Source organism: Microchirus variegatus, assembly GCF_963457635.1.
Source record: "Microchirus variegatus genome assembly, chromosome: 2".
NCBI lineage: Eukaryota > Metazoa > Chordata > Actinopteri > Pleuronectiformes > Soleidae > Microchirus > Microchirus variegatus.
This window is the reverse complement of record NC_139803.1, coordinates 16,763,885-16,776,479: the sequence shown is the minus strand read 5'-3', so window position 1 is coordinate 16,776,479 and position 12,595 is coordinate 16,763,885. Positions and strand designations below refer to the sequence as shown.

At 40.7% G+C, this 12,595-nt stretch overlaps 1 protein-coding gene across 1 annotated transcript in view; it reads right to left on the bottom strand.

Annotated features, from left to right (window-relative positions):
* fgf11b (fibroblast growth factor 11b) overlaps positions 1 to 8,715 on the bottom strand; it is a gene marked incomplete at both ends in the record, with an annotated part of 36,807 nt that extends 28,092 nt beyond the window's left edge. The window contains one exon of the mRNA XM_083910877.1: positions 8,523 to 8,715. Within this exon, the coding sequence (XP_083767003.1) occupies positions 8,523 to 8,715 (193 nt within the window). The remainder of the gene's footprint in view (positions 1 to 8,522) is intronic.
* Positions 8,716 to 12,595: the final 3,880 nt, after the last annotated feature.

The window sequence follows — 12,595 nt, the reverse complement described above, 5'->3', positions numbered from 1 at the left end:
GCCTCCATGACAGGCTGATTCACTGTTCCTTTTTCCCCCACCCATTGTTCCTTTAATCTCCATTGGTATCATTCCCTACTCCTCTTTCTGAATTTTTGATTATCTCTTCATTTGTGTCCACCCCCATGACTTCCAACTGCTGTCACCTTTAGATTCAGTCTTCGCTTACATCACACTGATGTCAGTCTTTATTTTTCTCCTTCAAGTTTTAGTTCAGGTTTTTTGAAGTGCAGTGGTTGTATTGGCGTACTGATACGTAGTTAGTGCTGACTTTGCTGTGCTTGCCTCCAGCATGCTATTGTTGCTGGGAACCAGCCTGAGGCTGGCTTCACACAGGATGTGTGTGCAGTGTGTGATGGCAGCAGCACGGATCTGCTGCATCTTGTGCACATCTGTCATTCACACTAGGTGTGTGCCTCCTGCCACTGAGCTTATTTGCCGCTTCTGCTATGCATTTTATAGAGTTTGACTTTGAACATCAGAGAACATATTTTAAATACACCTAATACCGCTCTGTACTGTAATCAAATGCCTAGGACTGTTCAGTATAATGTTATGCATCAGTTGTTGCGCCACATTACTTCGATACAGGAACTGGTGTTTGTGGGATGCTGTGTCTGATAGTTATAGACACAAAGAAGAAAATCTAACTTTTCATTCATAGTTTGGCTATATAATGATGGGCTGAAAAGTTCATGGACTGACCAAGATGCATTGGTCAAATTTGACAAAATTAGGTTTATTCTTCAACATCAAGTTCTCCTGCAGCATGACCAACCTGGTGTACTTTTGATCAGCAGAAACCTTCCACAAGAATGTTCTGTACTCCTTCACAGGAGACGCCGACAACATTGGCTATCTGATTAACAGTCAAACATCTGACATCCATCACACACGATCAATGTGTTTCTTGGGTGGTGGCTGCGGCAGGACACCCCGACCTTGAGTCATCGTCAAGGCTCTCCCTAACCCTCTTGAATTCACCTGCCCACTATTGCACAGTTGATAAAGCTGGAGCATCATCCCCAAACATGCAAGAGAAATCCACTGCAGCTGTAATGTGCCATACACTCATTCAGTGTGAAACCAGCCAGAGACGAGGATGCTAACGCTCGCTGACAACATCGTTGCCAGACATTAGCCACCTAACAAGAGACATATACATTCTACGCCTTTTTAAGTCTGTGATTTATTAATCTTCACTGCTTTATCTTGCTGTTGGACAGCCTTATCCGAGTGTAAAGTAAAGTTTGTGTCACTTTATAAACCACTTGCTCTCCATACCAAAGTCCATTGGAACTCCATCAGTGAGTTCCAATGTGTTATTTTGTTGTTTCAGTGATTCGAATCCTGTGTTCAGTTTAACCTTGTAAATACCTGGATAAAGCTGAAGGATCTATACAGGTATTTACAAGGTTTCCAAAAAGAAACTCCATGAAATATAGACTATAAATGCCCGTGTGCGGTGCTCTATCCAGTTCTTATAATTCATCCATGGCTAGCATCAATGTCTCTGACTGTGAGGCAGTATGTAGGGGGCACACATGGTGTGGTCAGCATTAACTATGTGTCAATACCTCATACAACTACACACCTTAAAAGAAAAGCCCTGAACTACCACTTTAAGCTTGTGTTTATCTATGCCAAATCGCCCTCCCTGTGTCTTTCCCTCACCTCTCTATGTCTCTGACCCCTGTCACAGTCGGTGAAGCACTGATGAAAAGGTACCTAACGCTGCATTGTCTGATCAGGTGTTGTTGAGTAAGCGACTTTGCAGCCCTGATCTCTGGGGGTCAGCTTAATGCTATCCTCTGCTGGATCTTTCCTTGTAACCCTGTCTGCCACCCACCAGCCAGGGCTGACATTTGTGCTCCAACTGTCAACCCTCCTCACGGATGCTTTCCCCTACAACATACGTACTACAGTGCACCTCTACGCCAAATGGCCCTGGGTCTGCACCAGTGGCGATTGCTCCAAGATAGCAGGGGAAACTCAGCTTCCTCTGAAATATCGTCAAAATGTATTGTATTGTATTTTAATACGAAAACTTGCTCTTGAGCACGATTAGTAGCTCTAGTAGTACTAGTTCATTCAGAATTAGTTGTTTGTCACAGATGACGGATTGTCTAATGTTATTTTTGTATTCCCGTAGTAGCCTTCGCATTAAAACCACTTGAAGCTGAGCTTCAACTGTTCTCTATGGGACAGCACTGAATATGTGTTTTTCACTACAGTGAGCTTGGTGATGACTGGACTCAAATGAAGCAAAAATGTCACTTCCACAGAAGCTCAGCTTCTCTGGGGGTCAATGGAGCAGTGTCAATCAAAGTTTTTGATTGACAGCATTGCAGAAATGTATGACAGCAGAGAAGTTTCTGCCTCAGTCCTGTGTGGATATTGTGAGGGAATTCTGTAGACAAATAGCTGGTGGTTGTGTATTATTTGCTCATTTCACGTTTACATATTAATGCATTACCGTGTTTTAGTTGTTCGTTTGCAGAATATATGTATACCAGCATCCGCCACTATATAAAACATTAGTTAATGACTGAGCCCTCTCGGGTGTTTTATTACTGTGAAGTCTACTTGCATTTCCTCATTTGTTCTTTGTATCATCATTTTTGGTCTCGAGGTCTGTTGTGTATTTTCTATCCCTGGCTGTGTTGTGTGCTTAGATTAATTTACTCTGATTTAGAGAGAGCTTTAAAAGGTGATAAAGAGGGTCAGGCAGTTCAGTGTCCGGTCAAATTCCACCTTGAACTAAAAGGAAAGGCTGATTATTGATTAATCGCTATCCATTAATTAGTTGAATTGATCTGAAAACAGGGCAACAGTGCAGATTACTGACAATTGGGAGTTTTTCCATTGACCACATTAGCCCTTTAATGGGGCTTTAATGTCATTCATACAATGCTGATTAAGCCTAACAGCTCCACACTACTCTCTATGTGTTTGCCTGTATGTTTGTTTTCTTGGCGACATTCCTTCACTGCACACGACTGATGGCTGCACTAGTAAAGCGTATACGAAAGCAGACCTAGAGTCAACCTTTCAGAAAGCTCTGCAGGCGTACCTGACGAATGATGTGTAATGTCACTGCCCACCTCCTTGGTTGAAAACGCCAAGAAGCACCCATTTTGCACACCAAATATTTCTCATTGCCTCGACTCTGCCTCGATACAGACAGACAGAGTCGCAGCGGGTGAAGACAGCAGACTCACAGCAGCATGTATGTCCCTCATTGCAGAAACTCTGTTTCATGTCTGGTTTTAATTCCATCACCTTGTTTTTTTGTTTGTTTTAGCAACTGCATGTTGCTGTCATTGCTCCGGACTTCACGTGCTGTGTATTTAACTGTTACACCAACAGTGCTTCCGTCAGCCAAACTACAATCATAAAATGCAGAAGAAGAAGCTGATGTGCATGAAAACAAATGTTGAGGTGAGATGAAGGGGCCTTTGACCTTGACTGTTATTGGGGCATAGCACCGCTACAGGCACAAACTCAAGTGTCTTGAACAGAGAGTATGGTCACTGGAATGTGATTGTACCACAATTCCCCAGGTTAGCCTTTGGTTTGTCTCTTTTATTTAAATAACCCAGTCCTTAAATGACTGTAATCCAGTCCCTTTATCACATAATGTTGGTGGATGTGGTCTATTGATTTATGATTGTTAAGAAATATGTGTTCTGCATCAACGTCAGCTTTTTGAACAAAGAGGAGTTAACTGAGTCAAACGTAATAAGCTACAAAAATGTTCAAGGCATCACTTTTCATTATTAAAGCGGAACTAGCCCAGAAGTTCCAATTAACGCTGTTTTTTAGTGTGTATCTGCGTCATTACCTTGTTTATGAAGCCCTGAAGTTTCGAAACAAACAGTTCAGCCATTGCTGAGAACACTGTGTTTTATTGTAATCTCGGGCTCAGCGAGATCTCTGAAAATCCTTTTATAGTTACGTATACAGCGGTTCTCTGGAAAAGTGCTCCGGGCATTAGTTCGGGCACATCCGGTTGCGTACATTGAACCGCAGAAGAAGAATAACATTGTAATAATTGTGGAGGTGTTTCACGAACGACAGTGTCTTCTGACTCCGGGTCAAAGTCATAAAAGGGACTGCGGCGGGGAGTCGTGAAGAAGCTATTTTTATTAAAATTTTGTTAAAACAATGTTTTGATAATGAGTAGCAGTGCATCCACCGTTCCGAAGGGGGGAGCTGCGCTTCTGAGAGCGGGTGTGCTGATATGTCACTTCCAGGTTGAGAGATTTGAGTCTCAAGTCTCGCGGCTGGGAAACACCGGCAGAAAAGAGGATTTGTATCGGCTCTATTACAGCAACTAGGAGGTTTTTGACCATAAAAACAACTTAATGTATGTAAGTAGACCTCCATAACTAACATATATGTGCAACAGGACCACTCTATGTGAACTTTAAAGCAACAGCCTGCTTCTAGAGTTTGCTTTATTTTTAATGTTATTTGTATGTTTGTAAAGTTCATTTTTCAGTTATTAGAAATGATGGCAAGATTCTGTGCAGCATATTTAATTTGGTGCAAAAAATGTAGTTGAATAGGCTTGGTAAACAATACTGGATAATGTTATTGCTGTGGCCTCATTGTTTTATTTATTTGTTACATTTTTGTGCGTCTTGTTATCACTAATGTGCCTCAAATTTGCAGAGTAAAACGTGGACATTTATTTTCTACTTTCTACTAGTCACCATTTTTCCTATCTTTGGGGTCTTTGCAGTGGTGTATGGTGTAGGGCAAAGAGGCAAGTCAAACTCAGGCTGATGCTGTGGTTTGCTTGCGTCTTATACGACCATTATGTTGTGCCTGCCAAATGTATAAGCTGCAAGGTTTATGTCCATCCTTATGCCAAATGAGTAGGCTCTAGCTTTATGGCAGTAGTAAATGTATCTTATGTATGTAGAATGTGCAGGTGTAATGCTAATACGAAATCTGAAAACTCTACCCTTAAAAAAAGACACATCTACTGATTTTTTTCTGCAAGTAGAAAAATATGCACCCATAGAAAATTGACTATATTTTTCCATTTTGTAATATGAGGCTACACTAGGCACTTAAATGTGTAGGTATTATTTTCTGATCTCTAAGCCCCTTTCAAACCCACAGATATATTAAAGTAAACTATATATGCATCATGTATTGGTTTAAAAACAGTGAAAAATATTTAGCCTGAGTGAAGAAAATGCAGAGATTCTCCTCTTCAAACAAACCTTACATAATCTAAGAAAAAAGTGGCTGAGCAGATATGAAAAAAAATTACATCTGCAGAGTTAAGATTGCCATCATTAGTTCTGTACTTTTTTAAACTTTCAGAAACATATTATGGATGCACTGTCTGTAGGCTATTGAATAGCCCATGTCCCATGATTGACATTGTTTGAAGATTGATAGATTCTAAGAGTTTATGTGCCATCAGTTAAGTTGCATCCATCGCTATCAAGGGGGGGGAAGTCCTTGTCCCCACCGGAGATGAAATTAATTTAACAGAGATGGGGATAGGAAAACCGGGGGGGGGGGGGGAATCCCCCCACAAATCGCACCCTGTTGATACTACCTTGTTTTTGCTAGCTAACTGAGATGTCCTTATCTTGAAAAGGTGTCTTACCTCAATTCAAAATCCCACAGAAAAACTATAATATAACTAGAAAAGCACTCGGACAGCGCAGACTTCCGCCAAGGCAGCTCAGCCCCCCACAAAATAGCGATAAAAATAGTGATAGCGTCTATGGATCACGCCCAAAATGTAATCACTTGTTCCTGGTTCCATTGCGGACATTTGACAAATTTTCATGCAAATCCGTCCGCGGCTTTTCGAGTTATGTTTCTAACAGACAGACAGACAAACAAACAAACTCTGGCAAAAACATATACCTCCTTGGCGGAGGTCAACTGACAGATAAAGAGGGAGACAAAGAGCAGGACTGTAGCTACAGATGCTCTCTATAGTTGTGTGTTATTATGTTATTAAACTGACCGAAATGGTGAAAATGTTACTTCTCTACATATTTAATAAACATGTGGTTTGATACCAGAGTTTTTACATTCTGTACAATCACTGAGGAACAGTACAGCTAATTTGTTCCCCACAGAGGCAGAAATGTGTGTGTGTTTGTGTATTTGTCTCCTCCAGTGGACACACCCCCAGCGTCTCGGAGCAGAGAATGTTTCTGAATTATACATGATCTGAAACCTAATTTTTAAACACTTAGCAACGTTTTTAATCATTCACATTTGGCAAGGTGGTTAGTAACACATTTTCCTGTGAGATGACAATGTCAGAGGGGATACTTTTTATGACTTGCACTTTAAATGTTTCAGCTGATTGAGGTTGATTTATCTTTTCTTTATCATTTTAAGTTTTTAACTGGAGCATTATACTTGCCTATGGGTGGCAGCATTATCAGGTTCACAGAAGAGCATCTATCTTATACCCTGGTATTGGCTATTTCATATCATAATTAGGAATAGGACAATATAGAAGTACAAAAGTAGATTGTGAATTATCTAAATTGTTAATATTTCCAAATGACGAGAAATAATGCAATGCATGTTTCTTACAGTCAGGAAAATCACTCTTCTACTTGGAAAAGTATACCCTGCCATCAGCTAATGTGTGTGAGAGTTGTTGATGAGGTTGATGTTCATGACACAGAACCTTCTGGCTTAAACAGCAAAGAGATTATCTCAAAAAAAGTCACTGATGTTATTATGTGGACTTTCCCCTTGAAGACACAAAATGCATGGCCCTTTGGGATACTGAAGAAACATGGTGGTGCAAGATGGTGGCCTCCATAAAGCAAGGCCCTCGCCTGAACCTCTCTTCCTAAATTATGTTGAATTACAGTGGTGTTTTGAAGCTAAGCAGAACAGTATGAATGACCGAGTGACGCACGATGAAATGAAAATCCTCATTAAAAAAATCCTCATTGCTTAAGATTCTCACACTCAAAATGGTCAGATGCAGGCTTTACCTCCAGGAGAAATACAACACTCTAAATTCACTATTTCTGCCTCCATCAGCCATGAAAGTATTCAGGCTTCTTTAGGAAACATGTTTGAACAGTGGCCTTTCTGTATTATGCATAATTTAACTAAAACATACTACACTTACCAAGCAAAACACTTCTCACGGTGTATTAAATAATAAAGTGATCTACCAGTCAGACTGACTGAGAGATAGCACATATTCACAGCCTTGGTGTGGAAGTTATGCTTTCAAAGAGGCATTCATCAGAGGACCATTCATTTGGCCCCTTGTTTTCCCTCCCTTAACCAGCTTAGACAGCAGTTAAGTTAGAAGTGAGCTCCTGGACAAGGCTGTTCGCCCTGTTGCCAATGTTTTTATCACACAGACGGCAACACATCTTCAGGTAATTGCACACTTCATAGTCGAGCAGTAATGTCACACTTAAATAAGCTGGGGGCCACTGAGCGTCTTAGTCTGGTGAGGAGGGGCCAATCAATTCAACTATCTTCCAAATGTCTGGGTAAAAAGCAACTGTTCAGTCGGGGTGGGCAATGAATGACAATATCTGTGATGATATTTTGCAACATTTTAAAACAAAAGTGTTTGTTATGATATGGAACAATGTATAGTTGACAATAAAAACGTATTTATAAAGTAAAATTAATCTATTACAAAAAAAAATAAAAAATACAGAAATAAATCATGACGATCAATCAGAGGGCCACATCTGGCCCACGGTCCTTGAGTTTGAGGCCTCTGTGGTAAACACAAAAATAGATTGTTGTTCCTGGCAGCTTTAATAGACTAATAGAGAATGTGATTTTAAAAAAAAGAAATTCACTCGAGTCAAATATATAACTATAAGTAGGCCTGATTGTATAATAATGTTGTGTTATTAACACATGATAAACAAATTTGTCTTAATATAGTATTCTGTAGGAATACTATTTCATGATACCAATATTACAGCCTTGAGTGTCTACCGAAAATATATATATGTATATATGTATGTATATATGTATTTATGTGTATGTGTATATATATGTGTGTGTATATATATATGTATATATACACACACACATATATGTATATGTGTGTATATATATATATGTATATATATATATATGTATATATATGTGTGTGTATGTATTTCTATGTATATGTTTGTATATATACATATATTATTCTTTTTAACAAAATTATACTCATCAATTTAGTTTTGTTTTTTTTCCCTTCCTTTAATTTAAAATCTGTATAACTCATATAATGACTACATATTCTGGTCACATGATGGTGGTGGGCCATACACAGCCTGTGTGTTTTGAAGCATTTATGTGATATTCAAGGTTTTTGGATAATATTAGTCAAATTTTTTTTCTTTTTCCAACATCCAATCCTGCTATTTATGACCAGTATCGATACAGATATTGAATATCGCATCTGCTCATCCCTAATATTCTGCTTCAGATTTTCTGATTCCTTAAAAAAAGGGAAGAAGTAGAGAAAGATGAAAATAGCAGTGACTTACCTGGCCTTTTCTCGTTTTGATTTTTTCGACCGCTGCATAGTCGTACTTTGGAGATCAGGACCAGGATCTGTTTCTGGCACAAGGACTTGTTGCTCTTAGGACAGGGCCTTCGCTTGTTGGCTACTGGTCGGTTGGGGTGGTCGTCCTTGACTGCTCGTTTCTGTCTAATGAGAGTGCTGGCGAGAGCTGCCATCTTCTCCCCCCCTCACACCTTAGGGAGGGGGGTGCCTTCCTTCTCACTGCCCCCTTTGGCTGGTTTTTGCTATTGCTTTAATCAAAAAAAAAAAAAACTAGAGTAGGATGGGTGCTTCAGAAAAATCCCCGCAGGGGAGATTGGGCGTCTAAGTGGGTTAACAGGGAAGAGTTTAGTTTGAGTGTTCCCTTGGAGAGGGACAAATTGGAAGCGGTGAAACTTCACCTCCGGTCCAACATAAAGCCTCCACTCCTCACCAAAAATAAATATCAGAGCACACTGGGAAAAAGTGCCACAGTCACATTTTTACTTTGAAGACCAGTATTTGAATGATTGACTTTCAAAAAAGGGGAAGATGAAGGTATTTCTACCCTCCTTCTCCACTCATTCTTCACATCAAAATGCACCCTAAATAGCCAAATTCTGAATCTTATATTGCAAAATAAGTAAGTTATTCAAAAGAGGCAATACCTTAGAAGAGAAGTTCAGAATTTACATATAAAAATGTTTTTACTGTAGAAAAGTGAACTCATTTTGAATGCTAAGAAGCTCTTAAAAGCCCAAGAGAAATCAAACATTTTATCACCATTTCTGCAGTCCATGAAGGTCCAACTTTGCCTCCCATTTAAACGTGGCGGCATGTATGAATAATGAGCAGAGAGTCCAGGCGGCAACCCAGCCGACTTAGATCCAGAGATGGAACAGCAGGAGGGATGTTGGCTGTCGTTGTGAGGAAGAAGCTGGGAACAGAGCGAAGACATGGACACAGACAGACACCGACTCCTCTTCTGCCTCTTCTGATGGCACAGTCCTTTCTCACAGTCCTCAACATGTCCCCCCCTCCACCTCCTCCGCCTCCTCCTCCTCCTTTTCCTTCTCCTCTTCCCATCCAAAGTCAGCAAGTGGCTGTGAGAGTATGTGTGCGTGAATTCCAGCAGCCACCATCAGTAGAGGTGACATTCATGTGAAAGAGAGAGAGAGAGGGGAGTAGAGGGAAAGAGAGAGAGGAGGGAGGGAGATACAGAGGCTGTGTGAGAATGAGCTTGGTTGGTGAGAGAGAGAGAAAATGTGGGAGAGGCTACATTGTAGTTATTTTATAGCAACATCTGTCTAAAAAAATAATTTTGACTGAAACAGTGTGTGTGTGTATTGGTGGGGGGGATATTCTAGTTTAGAGTCTTATTGATTCTCAATAGTAATGGTACGATGAATAAAAATGACTCTTAACTCACAACCTTGACATGTTTATGGATGACTCACTGTCGTTTTCATTAATTAACTTGCCAGTAATTATTCTTTATTTACAATTACTATAATTTTGTTTTATTCCGTTTTGCAGGATTTGATCTTTCTTCATGTGTACAAAATGCTCCCATACCAGTGATTTAAGAGATTGGTGGGAAATGAAGCTTGACTGCTCAGTCCCTTGGCCATGGTTTAGCTAGTTTTTTGAATGCTGAGTGGCACCAAGCATTAGCACTCTAGTTACGTGGGTAACTACGATGCTATTGTTCGGTCCATAGTCCTGTGGAACCAATCTTGTTGCCACACAGAGCCAGACTTGGGCCTTCACTCACCAGAAACATTTGGCATAGCCAAGCCTTTACGGCATTTACTAAATGCTTAATAGTTGCATCCCTACTCAGCATTGACTTCCATTCTTTTGGACATCCTAACTTCATTCTTATTCCAAACCTTATCCATTACCAGTTAATGCTGGTCTGACTAACCACAGACTAAATCTCACTGTCATTTGAGATTGAGTATGTGTCTGGAAACGGTCACCTCCCACTTTCAAGAGGCATGACCAACAGATGTAAATGCAATTGGATAGACCTACAACCGATCAGACCAATGATCGGAATGGCATATCTAAAACAAAATGTGCTTGTTGTTTTCCAAGACCGATGACTATCTAGTAATGGTGTCTAATGACTTTTGCCTGGAGTTGAATTGAAAGACGGCTGCTCTTCAGTAGCTATCACATTGGATGTATACTTCGCGTGGTGTACTGTATATCGCGTTAAGCCTGTCAGTGGTGCACTTGGGGTTTGTGATTGTTTCACTTTTTTAGGAGGTTGTGAATTTGGCCAAAATGCCATCCTTGTCAGAAGTGTCTGCAGAGTGAAATTAAATTGCATGCAGACTCAACTGGGCTGATCCAGGCTAAGTTGATGCGTAACCTTTATCATAACATACCCAGAAATCAAATCTTGTCTCCAACCAATGACTTAGTAATAAGGGTGCTGCTTCATTAAGGGAGCAGAACGGTCACCATTGCTGATCGCTTCCATTCCAATCAATGTGAGCATTTTTCAGCTGCGGCGTGTTTCAGCAGCGTCCCAGAAGCGGCTCGCCGTGCCGCATCGCTTTCGATAGGTAGCAGTTCTATTTCTGCCGTCGTTGTTGCTGAATCGGGTCTCGGAGAGTCGGCACGATGGACGACAAGAAACTGATTGTTGAAGTGGAGAAACATAAAATCATTTACGACACCAGATCAACAGTTCTTCCACGTCGGCGAATGAAAGAAGCTGTGTTGTTGTTTCCTTAATCCACACAGTCTATCGCGGGATCTCGCGGACTCACATCCGTTCAGGATTATCGCGTGATCTTATGTGAATACCGCTGGCTATCAAGGCACTGCTGTGCTGCCGTAACGCGCCCGGTGGAAATCCGGCTTTAGGATAAGGCTTTGGTCTCCATGAGCATTTTCACACAGCGTGCCATCTGCCAGTGCCAGACCTACATACACCAGTCTGGTTCCCAGACAAATTTTTTAACTGGCTGTCATGTTCACACTGAATAATAAAATGGTTACGAACCTGAAAATCAATAATTAAATCCTTCACATTATCGGCAGGTGGTGCGAGCTTGGTTGATGAACACAATGTTCTTTAGTAAAAGAAGGGAAGTTCTGTGCAATCCAACTTGTTGCCAATGTCATGTTCCGTACTCTTCATATCATGCACTTAAGATGTCTGCCATTGATGATGTAGGGTGGTGAAACATTGGTTCCACTTACTGGTCAGAACACAGGCTGTTTTGCTGAGAGCAACAAGGTTCAGAATGGAATTAGACCCCGTTTGGGAACGATGACAGTGTGTACATGAGGACTACTGGTTCTGACAAGGTCAGTGTTTGCACCAGAAAAGGTCCCAAAGAGGTAACAATATAACAATTTTACACAGATAAAGAGAGAGCACAACAGCATATTTTGTAGTCTCCCCTGCTCTATAACTGCATCTCCACTCAGTATTCTCCTCTTTGTCTCCCTTCCTGGCATCCACTCACATACAGTGGTAACCTTCACAGTTTCTTTATGATCCGTTTCCTTGAGCTCTACATATGAAATGAAAGCCATTTTTCAGAATGTGCCTTTGTATCCCCCTCCCTTCTGAAAATTACATTTAGTGTCTGAAATAGACGACTGCTGGCTTACACTAACCCTGACAGAAACATGAGGTAGTACAGATCGAGTTTGACAGCTCAACCTGCCAAAACATACATACATAAATGTATCCTTCTGGAGTTTGTAAAAGCAGTTCCCTCATTCCTCTTTACTCCCATTTACATACAAATTGACAGATTTCCTTTAATAGTATGAAGCCATAACAAACTTCCACATGTATCAGTGGAGATTGTGCTGGCATTCACATACACAGAATAGTTGCACACAATACACAAATATTCTGCCACTTTATCCTCCACATGAGGGTATCAATGGGCGCTGATGCCAATTCCAGCTGGCATAGGGTGAAAGACAGGTTGTCGGCCGTGGGTCAAACATTTTCAGTCAATAGACTTCATAATATTTAATGTATGACATAAGAAATTGCTTCCACTGACAAGCTGCTGCTTCATCCAAATGGGTTTGTGACTA